The 12,196-nt window shown below is 38.9% G+C and overlaps 1 protein-coding gene across 4 annotated transcripts in view; it reads left to right on the top strand.

Annotated features, from left to right (window-relative positions):
• The window catches only part of LOC124366414 (transmembrane protein 47), a 431,582-nt gene that overhangs the window by 378,867 nt on the left and 40,519 nt on the right, over positions 1-12,196 (top strand). For all 4 annotated transcript variants that reach the window (XM_046822952.1, XM_046822953.1, XM_046822954.1 and 1 more), the window contains one exon: positions 238-427. In XM_046822952.1, coding sequence (XP_046678908.1) covers positions 238-427 — 190 coding nt within the window. The remainder of the gene's footprint in view (positions 1-237; positions 428-12,196) is intronic.

Below are 12,196 nucleotides of genomic sequence, written 5' to 3' on the forward strand. Positions count from 1 at the left end.
CCGGGCCCGCTAGTATTATAAAAATATAAACGTGCAAAAATCTAAAAAAGCGTTAAAAACTAAATGTGTCCCATAACCAAAACACTATCATACGAAATAAGGGCGTAAAAGTACACGAGGTTTAACATTGGTTTTATGGGGAGAACTTCAAGATTGTATGAGTGCAGCCGGCTCTTAAAGTAGTTTGTATTGTATACACGTGTCTGTTGCTACAAAGATGTCTGATTGTTGTTGCAGGTGATAGCGTTCGTGTGCGGGCTGATAGTGGTCGTGTTGCTCATCATGGCTCTGGCGTCCACTGATTGGCTGATGGCTGCTGGCTACAGACAAGGGCTGTTCAACCACTGTATCGGCGAGAATGCGCCCACCCCCCTCCCATTCCACATACAGGACAAGCGAGGAGAGTGCCACAAGGGCCGCGACATGGGTGAGTATGACCTTGACTCAAACCGTTTAAAAACGAACCCGCTCCTGCGCATGCGTGGCAAGTACGTCACGAACTCCCACCCCCTGCCCTTCGACATACAGGATTAGTGGAGACTACCACAAGGGCCGCGACATGCGTGTGTATGACCTTGACTCAAACCGCTTGGAAAAGAACCCACTACTGCGCATGCGTGGCAAGTACGTCACTGTGCCCACACCCCCTCCTCCTCCACATACAGGACAAACGAGGGAGAGTGCCACAAGGGCCGCGACATGGGTGAGTATGACCTTGACTCAAACCGTTTAAAAAAGAACCCGCTGCTGCGCATGCGTGGCAAGTACGTCACTGTGCTCACACCCCCTCCTCATCCACATACAGGACAAACTAGGGAGAGTGCCACAAGGGCCGCGACATGGGTGAGTATGACCTTGACTCAAACCGTTTAAAAAAGAACCCGCTGCTGCGCATGCGTGGCAAGTACGTCACGGTGCGTCAAGACCGGCCATTGACCAATAGGAGCGGTGACAATATTCATAGGCATAAATATATTAAACCAAGTGTGCACCTCCTACCTTTATGGTTGAGTTCCAATTAGATTCCGCGTACTCATAAAATTTTTGGTAGCAAGTAAATATTTTGAATACATCTTGTGTATGGATTAACTCTAAATGAGAATAATATCTACCAATGTTTGTTTTTCACTCTTAAATAAATCCAGGTCCTTTACATAACCCTTCCAATGTCCCTTAAAAATTATTAAACTGAGTTAGTGGCACATGCAGGTTAGACAAGAATTAAATATACCAAATAAATGTATACTTACAAAATTATATTTTATACATCACTCTTGGGATGAACTATTACATTTGTTGTCAATCTAAAATTATATTTTTCTTCGTTAACAGTCGACGAATGTGTTTAACTGTGATATAGTCAGTCACATTACGATATTGTAGTTCCCGGTCAGACAAATACTAAGATATAGGGTGGGGGGGGGAATGTGGCAATCTTGAAAATGCAGATAGTTTACTATTTTTATACCGTACATAATATAAGCTAAATACTAACTCATACACAAATGTCGCATACCAAAATTGGAATTCAAAAGTAGGGTAGTGTTATCTAAAACAAATATGTGGAGGTGCAGTGAGGTGTGCATAATAATTAAAACCTTATTGTATTGTGTTCTGGAGCATATAAAAACTATGTCTGTAAAATCACTGAAGTCTATTTTATTGTACTAAGTTATCAGAGTTCGACATTTATGAAGTTTTAAGTGATATGGGCTATTCTAAAATTTTAATTGTTTCCCAAAGTTTGGAGCCTTCCAAATTTAACTGCTCTCTTATTTGCCTTCTATCTTATTTCCTTGTTATTTGACATTATAAATATTTAGCGCTTTATCTTGACATTTTAAAGTTGTGAATGAATGAATGAATGAATTGATTTATTTCCCAAATATATGTACAATATTACAATACAATCTGTACAATTAACTTCTAAATGTTTACAATACCGAACGAAGTTTGAAAGGTGAACAAAGAATAAGAAATAATCATCATAGAATAAACAACATAAAATAAACATCATAAAAATAAACATCATAAAAATAACATCATGTATAAAAACATTGTCCTCGGGAAATGAGCCTGCATGGGCTAGGATGCCTGTGCGCAGACTCGAGTTGCTCACGCCTGAAGAAGTAACGGACTGGATATAATTTTTTTTTTAAATTAATATAAATATAGTACAAAATAATACACCATTACACACCACACACATACATACACACACATACATATATACATATATGCATGCACATACACATGCGAATATGCAATGAATATATTAAAAGGAAAAAACCGCGTAATTTTGATTTGTACCTGTTTTAAAGCATTGAATATTATTAATTTTAAAACATATACATATTAGCAACAATGGTAATTAAGCAGGGTCACCGCAGATTATAATAGGTTAGTGATAATGAATGATGATGGGATAGGAGTAGTGGCTGTTTAAATGTCAAACTGTCCGCCCGTAGTTCGTAGACAGCACTGCCTCGGCCTCCTCAATAGACAATGATAATAACCACTGGTTAACTTTCCTTTTGAAAATAATTGTAGAAATTTCATTGAAAAAACTAAAATTTGGAAACTGTTTACTCATATTTATAAAAAGCACGTGAGCTAGATAGTACGAGTTGGTGTTAGAATAAGATTTAGTTAATTGCAGTGGTAGAATTCCTGTTGATCTAGAATAACGTGTGTTATGGGTGTGTGAAATATTCTTATTTAATCTATTTTTTTAATATGGGATGAATTTATTTGTTATTCACTTAAAACTAGTTTGTCAGACGATTAAAGTTTGTGGGTTAAGATGCAAGTTTTGATGCAGTACTGCAATTAGTGATACCCAAACTTAACTTGAATTTGGATTGGTTTACTTAAGCCGAACTCACCAATCTCACTTCAGAACTATTAATCGACTTACTTATCGACTATTAATTGACTTACTTGGATCGTGTACGTATAACTCAAGTAAACATTACCAACAAAGTAGACATTCCCTATGTATTTTCCTCTTATAGTAATGATTTAGTAATGAGAGACTAATCCATGTTCTAATTTTCCCCATTAGTCGTGTAATGTAAAGGTTAGTTACGCACAATTGTTTCACTTTTCTATTCGGACAAAAGCGGTCAGTGTGTGGGTCAGTGTGTGGGTCAGTGTGTGGGTCAGTGTGTGGGCCAGTGTGTGGGTCAGTGTGTGGGCCAGTGTGTGGGCCAGTGTGTGGGTCAGTGTGTGGGTCAGTGTGTGGGTCAGTGTGTGGGTCAGTGTGTGGGCCAGTGTGTGGGTCAGTGTGTGGGTCAGTGTGGGCAAGTGTGTGGGTCAGTGTGTGGGTCAGTGTGTGGGTCAGTGTGTGGGCAAGTGTGTGGGTCAGTGTGTGGGTCAGTGTGTGGGTCAGTGTGTGGGTCAGTGTGTGGGCAAGTGTGTGGGTCAGTGTGTGGGTCAGTGTGTGGGTCAGTGTGTGGGTCGGTGTGTGGGTCAGTGTGTGGGTCAGTGTGTGGGTCAGTGTGTGGGTCAGTGTGTGGGTCAGTGTGTGGGTCAGTGTGTGGGCAAGTGTGTGGGTCAGTGTCAAGCAGGCTCGTGAGTGTGGACATCTCGGTACATGATGAAAACATGACACGAAGCATTATGCAGATGAACTGAGAAGGGTTGGCTGCAGGATTAAGGTCATGGAGTAGAATTAATGTGTCGAGGGTGGCAACACTGCAGTCATTTAACAAATCTCTCCATCGCCGATGTCACTCCACTAAATTGTGGCACCAGTGACCTATGTTCTGCTTACATCGCTTCCACAGCACTCACCAATCGACTTTTGCTTTCCCCTCTACTATTTAAATAAACTGTATTTCCCGCAGCGGAGTATATTTGCAACATGTATTTCCCACGCCTAGACCAATTTTCTATGCCAGCTGGAAGGCAAGATACTTTCGTATTGTTTGTAAAGATCAGTGCTTCAAGGGAGAAATCAGTGAACTGTACCATACAGTGTATCCAATGGCGCAGTGTAGCGGGTACAACGGTTATCCAAGATAACCGGATCAAGCAACGTCGAGCGTGGCTGCTGCTTGGATGGGTGACCGCTGAGCGATCCTGTCCTTGCAAGCAGCCCGTCTGCCCGGCCATTGGTGGTGGTTCGGAAATCACCTTTTGGACCGTTGGTCCCCAGGTTAAGTGAGGGTTAGAGAGGGCTTCATAGTCCTAATTTTGCCTGGTAAAATAAGACATATTTACTTTACTTTGACTTACTTTATCCAAAATTAAAGTGAGGGAACCAAAGACTACTCACTCTTTGATCGATATAGCCAAGAGGTTCCGAAAAAATGTGCTTGTAAGTACAATTCTGATAATTTTTTGACAGTGAGATTGATTGTATGAAATTCCATGAAACTTATCCTCGCCATCCATTTCCACTTGGGCTCTATAAAAAGGCTATGGCATAAACATGCACATTCTTGCTTAATACAGGGCTGTGGTCATTCTTGCCATAAAATACGGGCGTTGGGTCTGGTTCTTTCGCATCGAGGTCGAAAACCTTTACAACTCGGTTTTCCTCCGAATGGCACTCGCTGATGCAGATTCCTATTAGTATTAACATACCTAGTCCGGCAAGGAAGTTAAACATTCTAATCGCTTGAAACGTAGACAGATACAAATGAGAAGGATTTAACTTTTGATTGTATTAGTTACACAGTAGATAACTCATCCAGTGCTGTAAATTGAGGGACGGTACAAGTGAGCGCTCGGACTGCCATCTGTGAAGTGAGAGGTGAAGTACAACAGTAACAAAGTTACGTGGCTCAGTCCTAGCGTCGGAATTTAGAACTAACTAACACACCACGTCCCTATGAAAGGTTTAGCTCCCGTGTAACTAGTGCAATCAAAAGTTTGATTCATGCAAACATACTTAAACTCAAAGAAGTCAGTGATGGGCATCATGAGAAATGTCCTTATCTCATCCCCTCTCGCTGCCCTACACTCTCATCTTAAAGACAAGATTACACTATAGTGTCAAAACTATGTAAGTATCTCATTTTAGGTTTTCTTCTTCGCCGACGTTTTTTGAGCTCTTCAGACGAACATGACTCCAGATTACTGGAGTCAAGTCTGTGACAGCGTTCAGATTCCAGATGCTTTAATACGAGGAAGGTGGACTGGAGTTAAACTCAACAACATTCACGTTCAGTAGAATAAGTTGACTATTGAATTATTAAATAACTGAAACCGTCTTTCAGCTAGCTACTTAAAAGTGTGTATAAATTTAACTATGTGCGTTCGTTTATAAATTGTATAAAATGTACTTTATAAAAAAGTAATTGTTTAATATTGAAAGATTGCGTAAATAAATTTTGGTCAAAGCTAATTAGAAACTAAACACCCTTGATTTGATTTCTTTTTGTGATTATTAGGCCTGGAGGGGTACTGATGAATAAGTAAATACTTTGAGCAAGAGAACAACAGAGTCCGGGAAAGTTCTGTTCCGTTGATAATCTTTACCGAATTTCGCACAAATCCAGTTACCGAGAAGACGACGCTCGGGGCAAAACTCGGGAGCCCTAAAGATGATAGAAAGATTATGAAAAGCAATCTTGTGCTCCATATTAAGATGGTAATGAGGGGTAAGACAGGTTGTGGGCGGGGGGAGGGGGTTAATTAGTGGTGGAGCTTCATTAAACGTGTTCAACTTGCGGTGTTTGCACGCGCTACACAGAAACTGTTTGGTCGCTGATAAAATGCGCTCGGGGTTGTTCCGCTTTGAGATGGAACTTATTTGTGTAGCAATCCAAAGTTGTATCGGTGCAAATATTTACTTGTAAAACGCCGTGTTGACGGTTCTCTTCCGTGCGTGCTTCTGGTTTCTGCTGAAAGATTACGTCTGGGACATTTTTGGAAGCTATGTTGTGAAACAGTAAAGCGGAATAGGAATAGATGAAATTATGTAAACAGAAGATTTTGTATACCACATACTTGACTTTCATTATGCAGCAGTACAGTATATGGAAATATATTTGCAATGCAAAAAACTGTTACCACTGGAAACGTTGTAGTCGCTTGCTGAATATCCTTACTCTTTCAGAAACATCTCAAAACGTGGATGTAAAAAACACAATGTTGTCGATTTTTTGTGCAAAGTTTATAAACCCATAGATCATTTCTTTACTATCGATAATGATTGAGTTCTGAAACACTTACAGCTGCGTAGCTTGGAATATAGTAAAGGCCGAGAGATTCCGCGTGGTCTTCGACCTGACGATGCGCAGTAGCCTACTGGTCACGTGGAGTGGTGGGGGAAGTCGCTAGCTCAGTCTGTGAGCAGGCTTCCCCTCCCCCGCTCCCCCTCCTTACCAGCCGCGGTTCCCCTCTCGCGCATCTAGGAGACCACACTGAATTCTCGGTCTGTACGTGGAACGTCATTGTATCGTAAGGATAAGGCTGCTGCTATCCGAGACACGGGTTCTATTTCCGGGGTGATTAGAAATATTCAAAATATTTATAGACAGATTTTTTTCTAAAAACACTTAGTGTAATCATTTCAGCCGTTATTCTAAAAAGAATTCCCTTAAAATTTTGGTACAGTGACCAGCGTCTGAATAAAAGGTTCTGGTTACTAATTTCGTGGGTGCACCAAACATTTAATTATATATAAGTATTTTATGTAACTTCCACCATATTGAATCGTATTATACAACCAGTCTAGTAGTGGCCTTCTTTACCACACTAAATTGACAACGGAAACAGGATTTTGCCGGACATTTTCCATCGTTAAGTGATAAAAAAAAAACAGTAACACTATGTTTCGAGATCTTCAATCTGATGTCTTCTTCAGGTAAAGAGATCTCTTCTTTTTTACCTGAAGAAAAGATCAGATTGCAGATCTAGAAACGTAGTGTTACTGATGTTTTTGTATCACTGAACAATGGCAAATGTCCGGAAAATCCTGTTTCCTTCACAATGCTTCCAACGTCAAAGACAAACTTCAAACAAAGAAATTGACAATGAGTTCATGTGTTATGATTACGTAACGCTCCAATCAGTGATCTTTGTCAGTGACCAGCAAGAATGTTATACAGTATTTATAACCTGACATCTGATGAGGTTAATACAAATTGATTAGATATCAGTCTACACGATTAGATAAATAAAATTTATTTCTAAAAAATATAAAACCCAATGCCATATGTAAAAACCTATCCACATAAATTGTTGGTAAATTATGTATTAAAGTGAAAATTAAAATTATTGTGACCCGTTTTTAGTTTGTTTATAACAGAATGCAAAACAAATATTTGTCTTTTGTTGTAGACGAGTTTATTCGGTTTTGCGGCGCTAAACAGTTTATCAAAAGTTTGTGTTCGTTTCTGTATGGAGAGCCCTCGAGGCAATGAAAGTAGTGTACCAAAAACTCCTCAAGGTGTACTTTTGTTTCATCGAAACTTTTCAGAGCTCCCTCTTCTTGTTTTTACTATATTGGGTTGGCGAAGTAAAACTGTGGAAATTTCAGAAGTTTCGGTAATGTATGCAATATCCAACTGTAACTTGGTCGCGTCTACTCGGAACAAAGTGAGTTTGCAAGAACCGCCTTGAGTTATTTCGTCCTTTCTTGAGGAAAGACGTCTTTTAATATTTCTTACGTTACTCAGCGACGTAACGGAGTATGGTTTTAACCGGACTCCATCTGCCTGTTACTTACGCTGTTGCGGTCAAACGTGTTCATTAATCTGCTACAACGTTTTGCGTTTTTTTTTTTTTTTTTTTTTCATTTAAGTGTGTGTATTTTCAGATTGACGTATTTTATCTGGAAGGGTTTTGTAATAAACCCCGTTTAACAGCGATTTGTCTTAACAAAACTTTATATACAAATGCAAGATTTCCTCGAAAACGTATAGATGACAAACTAGTCATCATCATCATCATCATCATCCGACGTTTCCGTTATCACGGGTCGTCGTACACAGCCTCCTCCACTTTTGTCTGTCATTCCAGGTCTCCTCTTCCTCCACCTGCACTTTCTGTAGTCCCCTTCTCTCTATGTCTTTCCACACTTGGTCCTCCCATCTTCCTCTCGGTCTTCCTCTTGGTCTTCTTCCTCTTTCCTCCTTCTCCAGTGCTATTCTAGGCATTCTATTATCTCCCATCCTCTTCACATGCCCCATCCACTGTATTCTTCTTCTTTCCATTGTCTCTTGCAGTGAAACTACCTTCAATCTTTCTCTGGTTATTTCGTTCCTTATTCTATCTCTAGTATTCCTTCTTATGACAAACTAGTAAAACCCGCAATCCCGTTTAAGTTAATTTTAGTGTACAAAAGATTATATTAGATTTATGATTAGAAGCAACTGAAGTGGTGATAGATTGTGACGTATCAATGAGGTTCCCATCTTTTGAAAGAACTAGCATATCGGTTAGTTCTAAGAGACTAACTAAGAGATTGGTTACCCTTTTAGGATCCGAAAGCTCGTAGAGCCCGGTGACCCTTTTGGGATCCGTTACTCCGTGACGGCCAAAACTCTTTTGGATTGTGTGTCAATGCAAACTTATTCTTTGAGCTTACGCTCTTGACATATTTGCGGATTTTCTGTTTCGACTTCGATTCGTCTCTTCAGCCAAGGAGTTTGTGCGTAGAAGCAGCAGATTTTCGCTGCAACACACACACCTTAGGACAGGATGTGGATGGTAAGAAAATACATTTTACTTAACATATATGTTACAAAAAGTTGTGCTCCGCCGGGACTCGAACCCGGATCTCTCACTTGCTAAGTGAGTGTGCTACACAGAGCCCTTACTTTTTACGATTCAATTATGTTGGCCGTGTCTGTCACATATGCGTTTAAAAATCAGACTAACGTATGATCGGAACACCAAATACCTGTCCAACGACTTTTATTTACATTAATCAAATTTGTATAAATGGCAATAGCCTAATTTAATTATTCAATAAACATTGAATCACAAAAAGTACTTGCTCCGCCGGGTTTTGAACCCGGATCTCTCACTTGCCGGGTGAGTGTGCTACCACTACACAACTATATATACAGTATTAGTCGTTGAACATTCTTATAGATATTTTGCTTAAAATTAAAATCAACGGATCAAAGATAAAACTGAAGAGAAGCAGTGGCACGACTTGAGGTATGACTTCGTGAGAAAACTCAACTCCGTCTGAGGTAAATTAGGTTTACCGAACTAGGTTAGGCTAATTCATTAAAACTTTTCCACTACTCATCTTTTCCCAGCCGAGTTATTACAGTGGAAATGCAAGGTGGTTGTTTATTTTCAGACTGTAATCTGTGAGCAGACTCGGGATCGATTCAGTAGATTACAAGAGCGAGTTCACTAATGAAACTTGCTCGCTGGATAGGTAGGAATCCGACTGTCTTGTCTACATTTGGGAGTCAACTCTCCAAAGAAGATGAAAGATGGATGGAGAAGTCTAATTGTGGTTTTGAGCAGCTCTTGGACCTCAAGATAAGGAGTATTGCGTGCGGGGGGAGTGTTCGTAGACAGAACAGAGCATTAGGTGTAGGACTGACTTCACATGTATCTAGTAGATATGTCATACTTTTACACTATATGACCCTTGCAATTTTTACATATTGGGGTCCTGTGAACCTTTAAACCAATCGGAGCGATCTTTAAGTGCCTCCCCGAAAGACATCTTGAAACATTTATGAAACACACAGGGTGTAAGTTAAGTCCTGATACGCCTGGATATGTTCCAAACGGTTTGAGATATCGATGTAAAATCTTCACCATACCTATTACAATACTCTTCTTGAACTTTTTAGAGAGTTAAAATATTTCCCCTCCCCCTATTTTTTTTAAAAGAGGTAGAGGAGGGTTACTTTAAATTTTCAAATTGCAACCCCTATCTTGTGACATGTCATTTTAAAGGTAAATTTAAAAACACAACGATTGGAAAAAAATATTTCTAAGACGATCCTAGCAAAAGTTATGGGCAAACAACCTCTTTAATCTAAGGGTGTAAATTAAGTTCTTTTGCGCCTGGATGTATTGCAAACATATTAAGATATCAATGTACAACCTTCACCCTAATTATTAAATTTATTTTTTTAGGGTGAATAAATTTTACCTCCCTTTAAAAAGGGGGGTAGAAAGGGGTAAAATTTAATTTTCAAATTGTAACCCCTATCTTGTGACATGTAATATTAAAGGTCTATTAAATAGAAACACAATGGCACTAAGATAACACCTCTACACCTTTTCTAACAAAAGTTAGGGGCAAAAACATAATAATTTGTATGGACAATGCCAATTTCTTGCGCATATCAACACAATGCATGCGTGATATCGTTTAGTAAGGAGTTGCAATTTGAAAATTTAAAGTTACTACCCTCAGCCCCCCTTTGAAAAAGTGGAGTGAAATAAACCCTCCAAAAAAGTACTTTAATAGGCATGGTGAAGATTGTGCATCGATACCTCAATCCGTTTGGAATATATCCAGGCGAATCAGGACTTAATTTACACCCTGTGTATAGGCTATCTACAGAACACGTATGAGGGTTAAGCCACAGGAAGGGTAGTCTATGTGAAGCTTAAAAAGATGAGAATATTAGTACACATCAAAAGGGATTTTAAAGAAACAAGATACTGGTAGGTATCAAGGAAAGATTTTGAAAGATGAGAAAAATTGTAAATGTATCGAGGTGAAGTTTAGAGAGATAAGATGCTTGGTAGGTGTCAAGGATATTTCTAGTTATTATCATATTTCGGAGGAAATAACAATTATAACAATTTGTAACCTCAGTGAATGTCAAAAATAAAATTTACAACCACTATGCTTAGCTGCCTGCTTCCTGCAGCTCATCCTATAACCAGTAATTTCATATTGGATGCTAGTTTTGTTTCTTGACAAAAAGGAGAGGTTGATCCCCTTTTAATCCTTGCTCTGTCCGTCCTCATGGCCCACTAGCCTATGCTAGAATCTTATCAGAGTATGGGGGAGAGTCGATGCAATACAAGGTCGATGGTTCTGATAAGTGTGCACTGGTCACAGACATGATTTAATCCTGTGCTATCTCTGACTCAGACTCAAAGTCTGACGTCTTAGACCGCTCGGCCGTTGCACTACCAGTTTGGTAATCCGAGGAACCGAATATTGAGTGTGGGGAAGGTTTGGATCCTGTTGGAGAACATCGTATTTAAAAGTTGCTGCTACAACTCCAGAGAAATGAGCTGTGGTGGTTGTATTGTCGGAAATATCTTTTCTTGTAGTCCAGCCGTGGTCTTTTTAGTTAGTCCAATAAGAATGCCTACGTTTTACTATACAGGGTGTAAACTAAGTCCTGATACGCCTGGATATATTCCAAACGGATTGAAATATCGATGTACAATCTTCACCGTGCCTATTAATATACTTTTTTGTACTGTGTATAGGGTAAAAAAATATGTCATCCTCTTTTTCAAGGGGGGTTGAGGAGGGTCACTTTAAATTTTCAAATTGCAACCTTAAAGGTCCTAATTTTATTAGGTCCTTAAAAGACTGCTCCATGCTGGCTCTAGTATAAATTAGGATAGCATAAACTTAAAATGTTGTTTCATGAATGGAACATATAGAAGAGTAACATATCTCCATCTTTCTGAAAAAAGTAGGTTACAGTTTTTAAAGGTTTAATGTAACATTTTTTCATTATTTAAGTTTTGTTGTGGCTCAATGTTCTTACAAACGTTTTGTTCGAAAAGGTATGGATCATATTCAATATTCACAAATGTCGAGTGACCGTCAATTTTCGGTTCAAAATTTTCAATAAATTCCTTTAAAAAGGCGTCGGGTATTGTCAAATTTTAGCCCCTCCCCCTTTCCATACTCACCAAACAAAAATTTAAATGGACGTCTGAGAATAGTAAGTAACTAACTCCTCAAAATTGGTTAACTGCAAACTGGAATCCAAACTATGAAATCTAAAATTAAAAATTTATTTCAAACAAAAATACTGACAAGTTAGGAATTATTTTAGCTACTCAGGTTGGGATTACCATACGTAAAAATAGACATCTCTATGTAAACTAATCAGGTATAAGAGTAGCCTACAATGTTTGTTAGCAAAAGCAATATTTATGTAACGAATTCTAAAATAATGATACTAACACAAATTGTATTTTTATTTGGCATGAGATTTAGATAGAATTTTGTACATTAGAGAACTTACGTACTAAACAATCATCCGGCACCACAAACTTTGTAACT

This window comes from Homalodisca vitripennis, chromosome 7 (assembly GCF_021130785.1).
Source record: "Homalodisca vitripennis isolate AUS2020 chromosome 7, UT_GWSS_2.1, whole genome shotgun sequence".
Lineage (NCBI taxonomy): Eukaryota > Metazoa > Arthropoda > Insecta > Hemiptera > Cicadellidae > Homalodisca > Homalodisca vitripennis.